Source organism: Ranitomeya variabilis, chromosome 2, assembly GCF_051348905.1.
Source record: "Ranitomeya variabilis isolate aRanVar5 chromosome 2, aRanVar5.hap1, whole genome shotgun sequence".
NCBI classification, from domain to species: domain Eukaryota; kingdom Metazoa; phylum Chordata; class Amphibia; order Anura; family Dendrobatidae; genus Ranitomeya; species Ranitomeya variabilis.
Window position 1 is genome coordinate 274,216,166 of NC_135233.1, and position 20,501 is coordinate 274,236,666.

Consider the following 20,501-nt stretch of genomic DNA (forward strand, 5'->3'; position numbering starts at 1 on the left):
TCTACTGTGGAACAGATATAGGGTTAGTCAAGTAGCCAAATGAAGGCGAACAAATAGAGCAGGAATAGTATGCAATGACACAGAAGCATGAAACACATCGGGTGGAATATGATCATCAGGATAATATATTTAAAAAAAAAAAACAATACGTGCAGAAACTTGCTGTTTTTAAATGAAAAGATATAAGCAAAGGTTGTTTTTTTTCTAAAATGGTGAATCTTGCAAACACCAAACACTTTTCAGTTAATCAATATATTAGAACAATGCATAAAAAGAAAAAACAAAACAGAATCTCTCAGTTTAAAAGCATGAGGTTATGGTAGAACTGACATAACATTGTTGCTGAAAATAAAATACAGTGCCCTTACATTGTAGTATCCTATGAATCTATGTACTTTCGTTTTATTACCACCAGGTGGCATTTGTTGCCTTTATTTTTAAGATAAAGTTAGTACCTGCCGGGTCATTGTCTGATCTGCACATGATATATTTAATGATTTCAATAGATGCACATTGGATATAAAGTCTACACACCCCTGTTAAAATGAAAGGTTGTCTAAAACCTTATTTCAGAACTTTTTTTCAACTTTTAATGTAATCTATATTCTGCTCAATTCAATTGAAAAATAAACTGCAAATCTTTTTGGGTGGAAAAAGTAAAAAAAAAAAAAGCTCTTGAATAATGTGTTTGCAAAAATATGCACATCCTTAAACTAGTACTTTGTTGGTCTCCTTTGATTTATGACAGCATTCAGTCTTTTTGGGAAGGAACATCTAGAATTAGAAATCTTTGCCCCCTCTTCCTTGCAGTAGCTCCAAATCTGACAGATCGGGGGCAGCTCCTGTGTACAGCGCCCTCTTTAGTTCACCCACAGATTTTCAATTAGATTTAGGTCTGGGCTCTGGCTGGGTAATTCCAAAACTTATGATCTTCTTCTGGCCAAGCCGTTCTTTTGCTGCTATTAGGGCATGTCTCACTTCTCACTTGTAATTTTGTGAGTGATGAAACACATACCTGCTGTGAGAGCTGCCCCAAATGTAAAAAAAGGTATTATACTAAATTTTACATGTTTACATACTTCTAATGCTAACTAGTGTTAGGGCTTCTAGTGATAGGCGTGGGTTTGATAGGGTTAGAGCTAATGATATGGCCAGCGTTACGTCAAGGGTAATAAAATACTAACATAAAAACAAAAGTGTAGTAAAAAAAAACTTGTATATTAAAATTGTATGTCAGATTTCAGAAAAAAGCTGAAAAAACATGGAGAACTAAAGTGCAAACTATGAACGGGGCCAAAATGCAATGTGACAATGTTCTCCCATGTTTTTAAAGTTACGTTTCCGGTATCTTACAGAGATGGTTTTTTTTTTTACAGAAAGAGAAAAATAATATTTTATTGCCTTAGAAAATTGCTTTATTAAGTTTTGACTTTCTTGTACCTTTCTGTAACTCACATTTGGTGGTTGAATACTCTTCTCTTCTTCTCTTGCCAGAACCAGGGGCGTAACTACCGCGGTCGCAGCGGTCGCCATTGCGACCGGGCCCCGCAGGTCAGGGGCCCCGGCAGGCTCGGACTGGCCCACCGGGGAGGGCCCCCACTGCTCCGGGGGCCCCCCTGGCCGCCCCCCACCCACCCTCCTTGAAGACGATACTCACCCTGCTGCCTGCTCCAGCGATGGTCTCGGCGTCTGCTCTGCACTGCATCTTCTTCCTGCTTGTGCGGTCACGTGGTACCGCTTCATTAAGGCCATGAATATGCGCATATTCATGACTTTAATCAGTATCACATGACCGCACAAGCACAAGCAGGAAGAAGATGCAGTGCAGAGCAGATGCCGAGACCATCGCTGGAGCAGGCAGCAGGGTGAGTATCGTCTTCAAGGAGGGTGGCGGCCGGGGGGCCCCCGGAGCGGCGGGTGCCCCTGGAGCAGTGGGGGACACGGGGGGGGGCAGAATGCTGGAGACACACACTGGGGCAGAATGCTGGAGACACACACTGGGGCAGAATGCTGGAGACACACACTGGGGCAGAATGCTGGAGACACACACTGGGGCAGAATGCTGGAGACACACACTGGGGCAGAATGCTGGCGACACACACTGGGGCAGAATGCTGGAGACACACACTGGGGCAGAATGCTGGAGACACACACTGGGGCAGAATGCTGGAGACACACACTGGGGCAGAATGCTGGCGACACACACTGGGGCAGAATGCTGGAGACACACTGGGGCAGAATGCTGGAGACACACACTGGGGCAGAATGCTGGCGACACACACTGGGGCAGAATGCTGGAGACACACACTGGGGCAGAATGCTGGAGACACACACTGGGGCAGAATGCTGGAGACACACACTGGGGCAGAATGCTGGAGACACACACTGGGGCAGAATGCTGGAGACACACACTGGGGCAGAATGCTGGAGACACACACTGGGGCAGAATGCTGGAGACACACACTGGGGCAGAATGCTGGAGACACACACTGGGGCAGAATGCTGGAGACACACACTGGGGCAGAATGCTGGAGACACACACTGGGGCAGAATGCTGGAGACACACACTGGGGCAGAATGCTGGAGACACACACTGGGGCAGAATGCTGGAGACACACACTGGGGCAGAATGCTGGAGACACACACTGGGGCAGAATGCTGGAGACACACACTGGGGCAGAATGCTGGAGACACACACTGGGGCAGAATGCTGGAGACCAGGGGCGGAACTACCGGGGTCGCAGAGGTCGCGGCTGCACCAGGGCCCGGGCCCAAAAGAGGGCCCGGTGCCGCCGCGACCTCTGCGACCTCGGTAGTCCGCCGTGGGCGCAGCTTACCGGGCCGCCGCCAGGATGAATTGCAGGCTGAGCGGCCGGTCACTGTGGGGGCAGGCCGTGCGGCGTCACGTTCTTCGGCTCCTCCTCCTCCTTTTCGCGGGGCTGCCAGGCGCGCGCGCGCTGCCTGGGGGACTTCGAGCGGTGAAGCCAAGGTACGTGCAGCAGCAACATGTGGGACATGTGGGGGGTGCGACATGTGGGTGCGCCATGCTCTTCCCAGGTCCCGGGCTGCCTGGCGATGCCGATCGCCGGGCCCCCGGCCCAGGTATGTCCGGGCGGCAGGAGCCGGTGCCATTATCGTTTAGCTGGGGGGGGGGTGCCCTGCATAGTGCTATTGGTCAGCTAGGGGGGGGGGTGCCCTGCATGGTGCTATTGGTCAGGTGGGGGGCCCTGCATGGTGCTATTGGTCAGCTGGGGGGGGCCCTGCATGGTGGGGGGCCCTGCATGGTGCTATTCAGCTGGGGGGGGGCCCTGCATGGTGCCATAATGGGGGGGGGGGGGGCCCCATTCAAAAGTTCGCACCGGGGCCCGCAGGACTGTTGTTACGCCCCTGGCCAGAACATATGTAGTAGCTTAAAAAAAATCATTTATGATTATGTTTTGTTTTTTTGTTAGGAAATTAATGGGGATCTGTCTCCAGATTTTTTCATTTAAACTGCAAATCTGTCAGCAATACAAACTTCATACATTAGTAAATAGATCTCTAAAATCGGGATTATACAGCTACTCTGACACAGATTTTCAAAGTGCACCAGTCCTATCAGATTTAAGAGATCTGTTTATTAATGTGTGCAGTTTGTATTGTGAAATCTGGTGACCAATCCACTTTTAAAGGGGTATTCTCAAGTTCGGAAGTTGTGCCCTACCTATCTATAGGGGATAATTTCCCTGTCGCTTGGAGTCCTACCACTGGGACCCCAACTGATCCCAAGAATCATGGCTCTTCAGAACCCTTTGTGAATGAAGCGGTGGTTGATCATGTGCACTCAGCTCCATTCATTCTTAATGTGACCACTGGAGGTAGTTCAGCACTGTGCTCATCTCTCTCTGGTGGTCTCATAAGTGGGAGTTCTTTATACAGTCTTCTTAAAGTATCTCTCAGTGCTACCCTGCTTTATGCTTGAGTGGTGCTTTCATCTATGACATCTATAGTCTATAACTTATTGTTACAGCTGATTACATTTGCAAAGTTTTGACATTTTTCTAATTATTATTCATCCGTAGGCTGTCTACAAGGCCTGGCTCTGCTCAGAATATTTTAACGTGACGCAACGACAGTGTCGAAATGGCATCCCCTGCAAGCAGTACTGCCTGGAAGTGCAGACCCGCTGTCCCTTCATACTACCTGACAATGATGACGTTATTTATGGAGGGTTACCAGGCTTCATCTGTACAGGTAAGAAAAAAATATGGTATCAGAAAAAACAACTTCATCCTACAAAAGAGAGAAAGCGGTAATAAACTGAAAACAGAAATGTGCAGGTGTGCACCACTTCATCAATACTAGCGCTTTGTCCACCAGTCTTGATGAACTGTTCACTGGAGTACAAGGTGCCTAATTCATTAGAGGTGTCCGCCTTCTAATGAATTTGGCTCCTCTTTCGGCGACCATGCACCACCGCCAGGAATGTATGCCAGTCAGCGGCCGAAGGACATTTCTGTTGTAATTTTCACCACTGGCATAAATTATGATGAATTTGTCAGCTGAGCTTTTCCTGGGTAAGAGCTGCTCACTTTTTTCCCAAAAAGTTGGCGCACATTGCCAACATCACTTTTCCAGTGTCCTTTTATTTTGTTAGGATGATAGATTTAACAGCAATTTTTCAATTTTTTTTGTTCAAGGAAATCAACAAACTCAATTTTTTACAAATCTATTGAGGTCTAAAACTGCAGCTCACAAAACATTAAAAACTGCTGTCAGGAAATCTGTTAAGTCTTCAGGTGCTTCACAGGAGCAAACGCAAAGTGAAATGAAAAAATTACATTTTTCTTCCACTAAAATATTGATTTACCCCAATTTTTTATTCTCATGAGGGGTAATAGGAGAAAATTTAGCACATAATTTGTTACTTAATTTCTCCTGAATGTGGTAGTATCCCATATATATATATCTGGTTAAAATGGCTTTTTGGTCTCAGAAGTGAAGGAGTACTATTTGATTTTTTTTAGCAAAAATTTGGCTGGAATAGAATGCGGAATCATAGAATCATAGAATGGTAGAGTTGGAAGTGACCACCAGGATTGTCATGTCCAACGCTCTGCTCAACACAGGATTCACTAAACCATCTCAGACAGATGTTGGTCCAGCCTATGTTTGAAGACTTCCATTGAAGGAGAACTCACCGCCTCTCATGTCAGCCTGTTCCACTCATTGATCACCCTCACTGTCAAAAAGTTTTCTCTAATATCTAATCTGTGTCTCCTCCCATTCAGTTTCATCCCATTGCTTCTAGTCTTTCCTTGTGCAAATGAGAATAAAGATGATCCTTCTACAATGTGACATCCCTTGAGATATATGTAGACAGCTATTAAATCTCCTTTCCGTCTTCTCTTTTGCAAGCTAAGCATTCCCAAAAATGTCATGCCATAATACATTTAAAGACCCCCGAGGTACCAAAACAGGAGAAACCCCCACAAATTACTGCCTTCCAAATTACTTTTTGTCCAACTGAAATGTTACTTTAGCCTCAATTTTATTATTTTCCCAAGGGTAATGGGTAAAAATGCTACCAACAATTCGTTATGCCGTTTCACCTGAATGCAGTGATACTTCAGAAGTTGTTGTATACCACAGTTTGGGTCACATCAGGGCACATCTTGTATTGGAAAGATGACTATTTTAGTTTTGAAGTGCAATTTTGGCTGGAATATATCGTTGACTTCATGATGTATTTGCAGAGCCCCTGAGGTGACAAAACAGCAGAAACCCCAAACCTCATAAATTAAGTTTGTTCTTTTTGCTGCACCATTGCTTTATATGTGGACACTATCTGTCATTTAGGCTCACTGTGAGGCTTAAAAGTGAAGAGGCATTTGGATTTTAGAGCTCAGATTTTTCTGCATTGGTTTTTAGATGACATGTCACTTTTCTGCATAATTTGAGCTCCTATAAGACCGGGTTCACATAACAATGTTTCACAATCCATATACAAGCCACAATGCCTGGACTGACAGTGGATCTCCTGACCATAACTTACAGCCTCAAATGTGTCATTTATGCTGTAAGTTCGGGTCAGGAGACCTGCTGTCAGTCTGGCATTTGAAAACCATATATGGACCATGAACTTGGCCTAACATAGAAAGCCATTATTTTTCCTTTGTCAGATGATGACAGACCTGAGTGGGGGCTTGTTATTTGTGTAATGAGTCGAAGTTATTATTGCTACCATTTAGGTGTACATTTAGGATATTTTCTTATCGCTTCTTATTCCAATTTTTTTTATATACAGAATGAATGAAAAGCAAGCAGTTCATATATTGTTTTTACTTCTTTTTTTACTTACTTGCCAAATTGTTTTTAGTTACTTTTTTTTACATTTCATACCATTTACTATGCTGTATAATCAGACAGCTTTATTGTTTGGGTCAGTACAGTTATAGTGATGCTAGATCTATATACTTTTGAAACCAGAAGTTTCCATCCACTATATAAAAAAGACACATCTGCATGTTTTTCTCAATATCTGACATGAAATCAGAATAAACCTTTCCCGTTTTAGGTAAATTAGGATTACCATAATTATTAAAATTTGCCAAATACCAGAATAATGAGAGAGAGAGAATGTTTTAAGGCATTTTTATTACTTACTGCAAAGTCAAAAGTTAACATACATTTCATTAGTATTTGGTTCCATTGCCCTTAAACTGAATAACTCGGGTCAGACGTTTGGGATATCCTTCCACAATCTTCTCACGATAGTTGGTCAGAATTTGGGCCTGTTCCTCCTGACAAAACTGGTGTAACTGATCTGGGTTTGTAGGTCGACTTGCTCGCACCTGCCTTTTCAGCTTTGCCCATAAATTTTCAGTAGGATTGAGATCAGGGCTTTGTGATGGCCACTCCAAAACATTGACATTGTTATCCTTAAGCCACTTTGCTACCATTTTGTCAGTATGCTTCGGGTCATTGTCCATTTAGAAGACCCATTTCCGCCCAAACTTTAACTTCCTGACTGATGTCTGGAGATGTTGCTTCAGTATTGCCACATTATTTTCTTTTTTGAAGTATTGCCATCTATTTTGTGATGTGCACCTGTCCCTCCTGCAGCAAAACAACCCCACAACATGATGCTGCCACTCCCATGTTTCACAGTTGGGATGGTGTTCTTAGGCTTCCAAGCTGCTCCCCATTTCCTCCGAAGGTAACGATGGTCATTATGCCCAAAAAGGTAAATTTTAGTTTCATCAGACCAGAGAACATGAGTCCAAAAATTAAGGTCTTTGTTCATGAGTGCCATTGCAAACATTAATCTGGCATTTTTATGTTTCTTTTGGAGTAATGGCTTCTTCCTGGCAGAGTGGTCTTTCAGCCCATGTTACTGTGGATATTGACACAATCTTGCCAGCTTCTGCCATCATCTTCACAATGTCTTTTGCTTTTGTGCTTGGGTTGATATGCACTTGTCAGACCAAAGCATGGTCATCTCCGGGACAAAGAACCCGTCTACTTCTTGAGCGGTATGATGGCTGGACATTCCCATCTTGTTTGTACTTGTGTATAATTGTTTGTACAGATGAATGATGCACCTTCAGGTACCTTGAAATTATACCCAAGGATGAGCTAGACTAGTGCAAGTCCACAATTCTGTTCTTGATATCTTGGCTGATTTCTTGACTTTCACATGATCCTACACAAAGAAGCAGTGTGTTTCAGGTGTGCATTACAATACATCCACAGGTGTGTCTCTAATTAACTCAGCTGTTGCAAAAAAAACTATCAGAAGCTTCCAAACACATGACATCATCATATGGGCAGTCCAGAATTGTTTAAAGGCATAGTAATCATAGTGTATGTAAACTTTTGACTTTTGGCAGTAAATAATAAAAATGCCTTAAACCATTCTCTCTCTCTCATTCTGGCATTTGACAAATAGTAATAATTATGGTAATCCTAATTGACCTAAAACTGGAAAGGTTTATTCTGATTTCATGTCATATATATAGTGTATGTAAACTTCTGGTTTCAACTGTGTTATGATTGCAATTTATGCACTTTAAAAACATTTTTTTATATAAAACTATTGGTTTTAGCTTTGCTACATACATTTTTTATTTTTCGGGCGATGGAAATGTATGAGGATTTTTTTTTTGCTGAACAAGATGATATTTCCATAGATCCCACTTTTTTAAAATCGACTTTTGATCACTTTTTCTACATTTTTTGTCAATATGGTGAAAAAAAATATAATTTTGGCATGTTTTTTATTTGTTTTTGTTTTTTAACACTGATCACTGTAAAGCAGGGATGGGCAGTTAATTTTCCCAAGGGGCAACATGAGAGACTGACTGTTCTGGAAGGCTGAACCAATAAGCTGAAATTAATTCTGCTCAATATTAATATTAACATTTATTATAATTATTTATGCTAATATTATTGTATCACTTGTTTTACTCATGTTTATTGTACTTGTCTATATTTGCCCTGTACACATGTAAAGCGCCATGGAATAAATGGCGCTATAAAAATGTTTATTAATAATAATAATAATAATAATAATAATAATAATAATAATAAATAATAATAATGATAACTTAATATCAAGCAGAATTAGGTATGCTAACATCCCCCTATATACTGTATGAGTCCGCATACAGCCCACTATATATCGTATGAGCCCACACACAGCACACAACCCCCCATATACCGTAAAAGCCCACACACAGTCCCCTATATACAATATGAGCTCCAACATAGCCCCCATATACAGTATGAGCCCCCACATAGCCTCCTATACACCATATGAGCCCCCACATAGCCTCCTATATACAGTAGGAGCCCCCACATGGCCTCTTACATTCAGTATGAATCCCCACATAGGTTGCTATATACAGTATGAGCCGCCACACAGCCCCTATATACAGTATGAGCTCCCACATAGGCTCCTATATACAGTGTAAGCCTTCAGATAGCCTCCATATATACAGTGTGAGCCCCACATAGCCTCCATATATACAGCAAAAAAAGAAAAATGCAGATAGCACTCACCGGTCCTTAAAACTTCATCCTTTATTCAAACTTTAAAATGTCATGGCCAGAGGAACAGGTTGCTGGGATGTGCGAGCTGGTGTAAGGTCTTAGGACCGGTGAGTGCTATCTGCATTTTTCCTTTTTGCTGCATATACCCTGTTTTTGCATGAGCACCCGGAGTCCATAGATGTGGTCTCCATCCGGAAAGCACTCTATTCAGCATATGGTTATCTGGCCCCACAGCAGTGCCGTTTTATTTTTCTTTCTTGTTTATTTGGCCTCCATATATACGTTGTGAGCCCCACATAACCTCCTATATACAGTGTGAGCCCCACAGAGCCTCCTATATCCAGTATGAGCCACACCTAGCTTCCTATATACAGCATGAGCCCCCATATGACCTCCATATATACAGCATGAGCCCCCACATAGCCTCCTATATACAGCATGAGCCCCCACATAGCTCCCTATATCCCTATATGCAGCATGAGTTCCATGTGGAAGATGGGGGATTTATTGACAGCTCACAATCCTCCTAAAAACAAGCAGCTGTAACAGAACACCTAGACCCATTTCAGTGTGCAGCTAGCAGCAGCAGGGGGGGGCAAAGCGACAAGCTGTGAGTGACAGATATCACACCTTGAGCCAGCTAAGCTTAGGACAAAAGGCTTGCTTGCCAAGTGGATATCATGTGGTCCAAACTACTTTGTTAAGTCAGATATGATTCCATAAGAAGTTATAGAGATACTATATGTCCTAGCCGTACATTGTGTATATTTTCGAGATCTCCAGAACATGGCGAACTCCTGCATTGGTCTCGAGCCATTCTAGCACCCAGGGTTATGGAAAACATAGAACAGACAGTAGAAATCAGATAGCAAAGCTATGTTTGGTCTTAACGCGTAGCAGGAGCCCGACCGGATCTGATGGCGCCAAAACCGCCTCCGTAGGACCATCCACTAAAGAGTTACGACTCATCTTAGGTTTTGGAGTTTTTAGCTGCCAGAGGCAAGGAGAGGGGAGTTAGGCTCGGCCCAAAGGACAGGAGGGGAGTGAACCAAAGGGATTAAATGCTCGTGTAAAGCATGGCCTATTGCTTTTTTTGGGGGGAGGGCGCAACAACATATCGTGTGGGGAGAAGTCAAGTAACAGAGGGGACCACAAGCCTCCCATTTGGCATCCCTTCACCTAAAAGCCAGGCCTTTCATCTTCTAGTAACTGACTCATACACTCACTGGCCACTTTATTAGGTACACCTGTCCAACTTCTTGTTAACACTTAATTTCTAATCAGCCAATCACATGGCGGCAACTCAGTGCATTTAGGCATGTAGACATGGTCAAGACAATCTCCTGCAGTTCAAACCGAGCATCAGTATGGGGAAGAAAGGTGATTTGAGTGCCTTTGAACGTGGCATGGTTGTTGGTGCCAGAAGGGCTGGTCTGAGTATTTCAGAAACTGCTGATCTACTGGGATTTTCACGCACAACCATCTCTAGGGTTTACAGAGAGTGGTCCGAAAAAGAAAAAAAATCCAGTGAGCGGCAGTTCTGTGGGCGGAAATGCCTTGTTGATGCCAGAGGTCAGAGGAGAATGGGCAGACTGGTTCGAGCTGATAGAAAGGCAACAGTGACTCAAATTGCCACCCGTTACAACCAAGGTAGGCCTAAGAGCATCTCTGAACGCACAGTGCGTCGAACTTTGAGGCAGATGGGCTACAGCAGCAGAAGACCACACCGGGTACCACTCCTTTCAGCTAAGAACAGGAAACTGAGGCTACAATTTGTACAAGCTCATCCAAATTGGACAGTAGAAGATTGGAAAAACGTTGCTTGGTCTGATGAGTCTCGATTTCTGCTGCGACATTCGGATGGTAGGGTCAGAATTTGGCGTAAACAACATGAAATCTTTGGGATGTGGTGGAACGGGAGATTCGCATCAGGGATGTGCAGCCGACAAATCTGCGGCAACTGTGTGATGCCATCATGTCAATATGGACCAAAATCTCTGAGGAATGCTTCCAGCACCTTGTTGAATCTATGCCACGAAGAATTGAGGCAGTTCTGAAGGCAAAAGGGGTCCAACCCGTTACTAGCATGGTGTACCTAATAAAGTGGCCAGTGAGTGTATATTCTGCTAATATCTTTTGTCCTACCAATATCTGTATTTGCATATCTGACAATTGTATATGTGTAACCATTGTGAATATAGTTTATTGACTAGTGTGCCTTTAAGGCTATTAAATGTATAATTTAACCTTGGGCTGCTCTTTATCCCTATCCATGTATCCACATGTCCATTTCTCTGCTTAACTTTCCATGCTACCGAGCTGGTTTCTGGGCCGATATACAGTAATCCCATTAATGGACCAGGCTTATATCTAATAAGGAACTGATGGCAATCTTACCATGCTGGCAACGCTGTTTCACTCGTGCTAGTGAAAGGGGCCTCTCAGCCTGTCATGGTTGTGAGTGAGTGTGGTGCCACCTCAGTGACTGTGTGTGTCCCTTCCTCTCACTTCCCATGCCTCCATGGGTTCGTGTGGACAGGGTGTTTCTGTGCAAAACTGTACCAAGCTGACCTTATGTGTCCCCATGGGGTGCGGAATGTCACGTTGGTGAAAGTGGGGAGGCCGCATTACATGATCCATCTCACAAAATAGTGACATCAGGTGGGGTGGCGAGGTGCGGGTTTTTCACATGTGGTGGCAGCGGTGGGATTCTGTATAATCTCTCCCGTGCCATCCATCACATCCCACATAGCCTCTTATATACAGTGCATGCTCAACATAACCTCTGATATATAGTATGTGCCCCAGATTGCCTCTTATATACAGCATGTGCCCAACATAGCCTCTTATACACAGCATGAGCCTCACATAGCCTTCAGTATACAGCATGAGCCCCCACATATCCTCCTATATACAGCGTGAGTCCCCACATAGCCTCCTATATACAGTGTGAGCCCCCACAATGCCTCCTATATACAGTGTGAGCCCCCACAAAGCCTCCTATATACAGTGTGAGCCCCCAACATAGCCTCCTATATACAGCATGAGCCCTCACATAGACTCCTATATGCAGTGAGTCCCACCTAGCCTCCTCTATGCAGCATGAGCCCCATCTAGACTCCATATATACAGTGTGAGCCCCACATACCCTCCTATATACAGTGTGATCCCCACATACCCTCCTATATACAGCATGAGCCCCACATAGCCTCCTATGTAGAGCGTAAGCCCCACATAGCCTCCTTATATAGCGTGAGCCCCCACATTGCCTCCCTATATAGAGCGTAAGCCCCACATAGCCTCCCTATATAGCATGAGCTCCCACATAGCCTCCCTATATACAGAATTAGCTCCCTAATAGCCTCCCTACATATAGCATTAGGTAACACATGGCCTCCCATATACAGAGTGAGCCCCACATAGCCTCCTATATACAGAGTGAGCCCCACAAACTCTCCTATATACAGTGTGAGCCCCACATAGCCTCCTATATAGAGCGTAAGCCCCACATAGCCTCCCTATATAGCATGAGCCCCCACATTGCCTCCCTATATACAGAATTAGCTCCCTAATAGCCTCACTATATACAGTGTGAGCCCCACATAACTTCTGATATACAGCATGTGCCCCATATAGCCTCACTATATATAGTATGAGCCCCCACATAGTCTCCAATATACAGTATGAGCTCCCCACATAGCCTCCATATATACAATGTGAGCCCACATAGCTTCCATAAATATAGTGTTAGCCTCATCTGGCTTTCTGGCTGTTCCAGTCCGGCCCATGGGCCACAGTTTGGACAGGTCTGCCGTAAAGGATAAATAATGTGGCAATTTTATAGTTAGGCCATTTCAGACACAGCAATACCAGATATGTATACTATTTTTGTCTATTTTGTTTATACAGTACATAAAATCTGCATTTTAGTGGCAAAACATTTTTCTGCACTTTTTGTGTGGATTTCTGTTGGTTATTTTAAATTTTAAAAAACTTCATTGATTTTTTTACTTTTTATTTTAACTTTCTACTTTAATAGCTTTCATTTTCATTGCAGATCTAACACATTGCAGTGCATCAGATCTGTCAATGTTACACTGACACTTGGCCTGTTAGGACCTGCCATGAACAAGGTCTAAGAGGCCATCATAGCTGGCAGACCCCAAGGCCATTAATGACAACCATCAGGACCCTGCGATTGGCTGATGTGGTTAAAGACAGTGCCCGTCCCTCTATTAACGATAATCTTTATAGCAGGGTATCTGGGTGTTTGCCTTGAGGCACACATTCCCTGACAGCCGGCTCGGCTCTGATCTTCTCTACGACATCACCAAGAAGATTGGAGCTGGGAGAGCTGGATGAACAGCCTGCAATTTATGGTCTGTATTTTGGATGCCACATTAAAATCCATGTTTCTCCCAGCTATAACTTAGATAACTAAGGTTCTATAGTGATCAAAGTTTTGTCCATTTGGACCCCAGATGTTTCATCAGTAATACGGTCGCTAAAATGCAGATGTTTTATGGCCATCTGAACTGCGCAGAAGAAAAGTCAGCACTAGACCTATGTCATCTGACGTCTACACACTCCTCATCACTGAAATTGCAAAACCAAGAAAGAGGGTAGAATTATGGAAATCGCAGGATGGATAGACATGTTAATGATGTGCACGTGATGAAAAAACAGAAACATCATTTCAAGATGTCACATTGTATTCAGTATCAAGTATGAGTGCCATGAGGAGAAATACACACACTTACACACCTTGGCAATTGAACATCATTAACATTTCTATCCATCCTGTGATTTCCATAATTTCACAGCTATTCCTTCTTGGTGTCGCAGAACAGCTTGGATGTGCTTGTGTATTATACTCGAGTCCCTGCAGCTGAATGATTTATGGCTGTTAGACAGCTTCAACACTTGTGGGGATTCCCTAACAAACAGGCAGTCTCCACATGTTGAGGCTGTCTAACAGCCACAAATCATGCAGCCACAAGGACTCGAACATAATATACGAGCGTGCCCAAGATACTCGGATAACATTCGAACATGCTCGGATAAGACGTTATCCAAGCACCTTTGCTCATCGCTAGATCTGATATCACAGTGACTACCCACTGACCAATGCTATTCAGTAGGGCTGGGCAGATGACAGTTCTCTGATATGGACCAAACGTCCTTGTGAGAAAAATTGCAGAATGCACTAATCTCCTCTGTTCTTTTGGATGAGACTCGACCATTCAAGTCTATAAGAGTGCAAAAAAAAAAGGTTCATATGCAAATTATTTGTATTGTGTCCAATTTCACGGTACATGCAATTATTAATATAGGAAACTAATTGGCTATTTAAGTTCTTATTAGAGTTGATGTACAAAAACTGATGTCATACGTATATAAAAGATGGACATAGGGATGACACACAAATGGCAATACTCTTGACAATCGTCCATTTTTTTTGAGTATTAAAAACAGACGATTTTTTTCTACGTTTGTCTAAACCCAACCATAAGAGAAAATGTGCACATCCCCAAGTCAATTAAGCTTCTGGGCTATAGGAATCAGAAGTGAATATGAATCAAATACACCTACTTTGGTGCAAGTGAAAGTGGCATTATTTCACGTCTGGTAGCATGAAGTAGGACCTGCAGGGGCAGCACATTCAGATTGCGCAGATAATCCAGCTCCTGCAGGATGGCACATCAATGTGTGCCGTCACAAGATGGTTTGCTGTGTATCCCAGCACAATCTCAGGAGCATGGAGCATATATTAGAACACAATGCTAGACGCGAGGATAGCTACACAGTACAGAAGAAGAGCAACAACCCAGCGACATGACCAGTTTCTGCTCCTTTGTGCAAGGATGAATAGAGTGGAATGTTCGAGTCCTACAACATGACCTCCAGCAGGTGACAGAGGTGCATGTGTCTGACCACACTGTCAGAAACAGACTCCATGAGTAAGACATGAAGGCCAATGTCCATTAATAGGACCTGTGCTCATAGCGTAGCCTGTGCTTCTGAATTGGCAATCAGCATAGGAACAAGACATGGTAGGTCCTCCATTAGTGCCCCATTTTATATCACTATGTGGGATATGCCCTTTTAGATATATCAAAATGAATTTTCCCTCACATTTACCCAACATCTAATGTCTTTTCACCTTGGTAAATTGTTCTGAGGTTTTAGTATGGAATTCTCTTGATTTTCGCCTATGTTCACACATAAGTGGCTTCTAGCTTATGCGATTGGTTTGGGGTTTGATGTGCTTTCTATTCAGGGTTACCTCTCCTGAGATTTTATAGCATTGTAATTGTTTGTGATTAGCTGGCATTACTATGAATTGTAAGCAAAGTGTAGTTACCGATAGCTGTGACTGAAAGAAAGTTGTTTGCGCGAAACGTGTCAGAAATGAAACTCTTATTCAATGTTATGGATTTTAGAATATATTCAGAAATAAAGGCAAAATTTTACTTGTCCATGCAGCACACCCCTTTAATAAGTTATGTATGAGCGCATCTGACGCAGCCACGAAGTCCCATCTGTGATTTCAATTTTTTACTTTCATTTTTGTGGTGATTTTGAATCCATCCCGCATTTGTTTGACCACAGAAACATTCATTTTGTTATGAACAAATTAGACAATTTATACCAGTATGGATTTTCTACTTGAAGCTTTTGTTCATTGAGATCCGATGTGTTATTTTAGCGTTCTCTAACAGTTTTTGATCAGTGAGTAATGTGATTACTGGAATCAGGGGTAGAAGTAGAATGAAAACTGTCACTGAGTATGGTTAGAGAAAGGCTGAATGTGTACGAGTTGAAGCGTTGCATTGCACTTTATAGGCTAATAAAGAGTCCGTCTTTTTTGCATATTTACTATTGAAGTACTGTCCTTTTTTTTACTTACGGGATTTTTGGTAAACCTAGGAAGCCATGACTCCAACATCCTACCAGTGCTGCTTCATTTTTTTTATCTTTGTATTATTTGATCTATCTAAAAATAAAAACTTTTTTTTATCTTTGTATTATTTGATCTATCTAAAAATAAAAAAAATGTATATTTTATTTTAGGCATTAAATTGTCCTAGCCGTACAGAGACCTGTAGGTTTGGTGACACTTTGTGAGCACTTACCATATCCTCTTGTTACACGCATATCTGTTCTGTACATCTACAGATAGTTCTAATGAGTTTACCCAGGTATTTCTTCCTTTTCTCTTGTAAAGGAACAATTAAGTCCAAAGATCATCATTTACATTAGCTCCAACATGCAGTCATCAAATTTCCAAAGGTCATACATCTTCTTGCTGCTGCCTGCACAGAATCACTGTTAGATTTCTATATACTAGGCCTCATCTCCCCTGATGGGGAGTTTGCAATCTACTTTACCCTAGCTCCTAAACTTGAAGACAGTTGCCACCAGACCGCTCATCAATTTCCTTCAAATCTATCGTCTCTATAACTGTTGTATACACCTTAACATTCTCCTAAGGTGTACGTCTAACAAGCTTAAGGACTATCCTTGGCCACACACTCTTTTGGCATACCTTGATCACGTAGAAAGTAATGATAAAATATTTTATGAACCCAATTCTTTAACAAGGAGAGATACATGACCATAGCGACAAATGGTTAATGATATAACAAGTCAATCAGCAGTCACTTAAAGGCCCTGTTACACGGGCCAAAGCAAACTGCATGGGGGGGAAAAAGTGTTAATTAGTAGGTTGCCTTGTTCACTAATGATTGGGAATGTGCATTACAAAATGGTGCTGACGGGTTCTCTTTAAAGCATGCAGGTATCAATTCACATAGAATATCGTATGCTAATACTTCTGTGTTGTTAAACATGTTTTCACTATATTTTTTGTTTCCCAACAGATTTGCTAGAAAACCATATGTCTAACACAGATGCGGTTTGTTGTGATGTCCGATGGCATTCCTGCAACACCCTGGGGAGCGGTGCCCACAATACATCTACCAAATCTTTGAACTCCCAATCCATGTATTACCAACACCGCAGTCGCCACCACCAGCATCCTCACCATCGGCATCATCACTTGCATCCTTACCATCATCATCACAAACCATCTCTGCTGCCGGTCTCAGCGGGATCCCGCCTCGGAAACACGAGACTAAAGCTATGTGTGCTGGTGCTTATGTTGCTCCACACCATGGCCTCCTTTTCAGCTGTGCAAAATGGGGTGAGCTTGGAAGCCATGCCCAGCATGGATGAGACATCGGCACGTGAAGAGTGAACACATGGAAGTGCTTTCTGAAAACTCAGAAGATTGGAATAAGTTCTTCTAAAGGGTGTGCCCTTTTCTATAACCCAGAGGCACTGGGAGATTGCCCTCAGCAGCAGTTAACCATGACACAGCATGGTAAAAACAAAATGTGTCCTTTGGGTTAGAGGGCTGTGAGACACAACTTTGAGAAGGGTTCTGTGTCAGTGGCCTTGAAATGATGCTTGTGTTATGCAGAGGCAACGTAAGGCAGAGTCAGATTGGGGTGGTCCAGTATCCTTATGATGAGTGCAAAAGTGGGAAGAATGCCTGGCCAAGTAAAAAAAAATGCACTCCATGGTTAGAGAAATTAAGTCGGTTGAGCCCGCTGGTAACTACCGGTGAGCCTTACTTGTGGTAGATGCTAAGTGCTTTAGTGCTGCCCCGAATGTATTCTTGGTCATGCTGATTGAGAGCTGGCCTACATATCCAACAGCTTATGGCCAAATGGCAGCCGTATTTCTAAAGTAAATAAAAAAAAAAAAAAGAAAACTTATGTTTTAATATCATCAAACCAGGGTTACACATAGAAAGGCGAATCGATGAAATAGTCCTATCCTGTGTAGATGTCATAATGATGTTTCTATTACAGGAGAAGTCCCGTAATCACTGGTTACAACGTCACAGGCATCATGAGCCACAAATATTAACAGAATGTGCAAAAAAATAGAAATATATCTTTTATGGTATCACACATGTACAGAAAAAAATATGTATAAGAGAATGAGAGATAAAATATAAGAAAATGTATAGAGAAGAATACAATATATAGTATTTATTACTATGGAGGGTCATATAGCATCATGTCAGGTGGTTTATAGATGTCAAATGTCACAATGCAATCTGAATGTTGCCAATACACTTACCTACAAAAACCAGGGCTATTCTTCCTATAGATTGCATCAAAATACATCAGATCAAATTATAAGTCCTCATCCACCATGCATTATTATTTCCCTTCACTATCTGTGGGATCAACTCAAGCTTTCCAAAAAAAAAAAAGTTGAGTTTTCATCTTACAGCTCTGTAGCTATGATATTAGGGTCATAGAATCATAGAATGTTAGAGTTGGAAGGGACCTCCAGGGTCATCATGTCCAACCCCCTGCTCAATGCAGGACTCACTAAACCATCTCAGACAGATGTGTGTCCAGCCTCTGGTTGAAGACTTCCATTGCAGGAAAACTCACCACCTCTCGTGGCAGCCTGTTCCACTCATTGATCACCCTCACAGTCAAAAGGGTTTTCTAATATCTAATCTGTATCTTCACCCTCTATAAGACAGTATAATGGTCTATAAGCCACAGAATCTATTTTTTTAGTGTCCTAACTTTATAAACGTTAAGGATGGAGATAATAATGGATATCCAAGGTGTAATACAAGTGCAGTCATGTCAACAACATATTAGCTAATACGACCTGTAAGTCAGTGGGGGAAAGTTCTGAGAGCTTCAGGGAGCGGGAGAAAGGTAAGGTAGGGTTAACGCTGCATGTGAAGTCAATTAATACATAATTCAGTTAAACAATCACAATAATGGTTAACTAATTATTTTAAAGGAAACATAGACTTTCCCATGTTACATGCCCCACATCAGTGGAGAACAGGCTTAGCCTGGCTGAATAAGATGCCCTTCATTCAGTTATGGAGTAATTTGGCTCATAAAGGAACCCAATTGTCTATGAAGTGCTATTGGCAATGCTCCATGGGGGAAAGTCTGCAGACTAGCGCTCTGTGTGTCTGGCTTTGATAATATCCTTGGTCATACTGCAAAGTTTGATAGAGGGTCAGAAAGTTAGATATAGGGTGGCGACCTCCAATAGGAGGGACTAGCAAGATATTATTTTTTTCTTTGTGGGTGAGAGCTAATTTCCATATGTCATATATCAGGCAGAATTGACTATTAGACTCAATCCATAAACAATAAATCACAATAGCAACCCTATTTCCCAGCCAGATAATAATAATAATAATAATAATAATAATAATAATATTTAAAATATAAAAAAATTATAAAATTAGACAGAGAAAATTGAAATTGCTAAAAAAAGAAGAATGGCTAACCATTTGGGACATATAAAACAAACCGAAAAACCACTATATAAGAGTTAAAAAAATATATAAATATATAATAAGACAATATGTACAAAATAGGTATAATAAAACATGCCATTATTGTTGGCAAACAATGGCACAGACAATGTGCACGCACTTGGAAGTAATAAATACCACAAAAATTAAAATACATGTATTTTACAAAATACAAATGGAAATAATAGCAAAAAAACAGACAAATGAAAGGGAGGGATAAAATATAAAATATAAATCATGTAAGATATTTTGCAACCATCTGAAAAGACAGGACAATGGTGTGGGCATATAATCAGTCCCAGAAAAAAAAAAATATATATATAAAAGTAAAATAGTGTATATGTGATAGACAATAATCAATCTAAAAACTAGGATAAGAGTGTGCACATATCATCAGACCCACAAAAATATATGTATGAAAATACATTAGTGTCTGTGTAATAGACACTAATCAATTACTGAAGGTAATACAATATATATATATGTAGTAGAGCGCTGTACTTGGAAAGTCAGGCATAAAGGTATATCCCATCTTTGAATTTTATGTACAATTTTGGTGTGCGCACTGAGTATAGATATAATAAATATATGTATATATATTGTATTACCTTCACTTTTGGTTATTTGCACTCTTCTTGATTATACTGGCATTATTTTTTTTTCATACATATTTTTTTTTTATATTGCACATGCACTTTCGTTTTTTTACATTATATTTGGTGAGTATTGATTAGTGTCTATTACATTGACACTATTGTATTTTTATACATATATTTTTGTGGGTCTGATGATATGTGCACACTCTTATCCTAGTTTTTAGATTGATTATTGTTTATCACATATACACTATTTTACTTATATATATTTTTTTTTTTCTGGGACTGATTATATGCCCACACCATTGTCCTGTCTTTTCAGATGGTTGCAAAATATCTTATATGATTTATATTTTATCCCTCCCTTTCATTTGTCTGTTTTTTTGCTATTATGAGGCTGTAAGTTCAGGTCGGGAGACCCATCACCAGATATGGCATTGTGAACCCTTTATGGACCCTAAAAAAATGCTTATCTGCACCCAGCCTAAGGCTGCATT

The 20,501-nt window shown here is 41.7% G+C and overlaps 1 protein-coding gene across 1 annotated transcript in view; it reads left to right on the plus strand.

The window, feature by feature from the left end:
- The window catches only part of NALF2 (NALCN channel auxiliary factor 2), a 219,618-nt gene extending 199,820 nt beyond the window's left edge, over positions 1 to 19,798 (plus strand). The window contains exons 2-3 of the mRNA XM_077284940.1: positions 4,062 to 4,233; positions 16,917 to 19,798. Of these exons, the coding sequence (XP_077141055.1) occupies positions 4,062 to 4,233; positions 16,917 to 17,293 (549 nt within the window). The 3' untranslated portion in view covers positions 17,294 to 19,798. The remainder of the gene's footprint in view (positions 1 to 4,061; positions 4,234 to 16,916) is intronic.
- Positions 19,799 to 20,501: the final 703 nt, after the last annotated feature.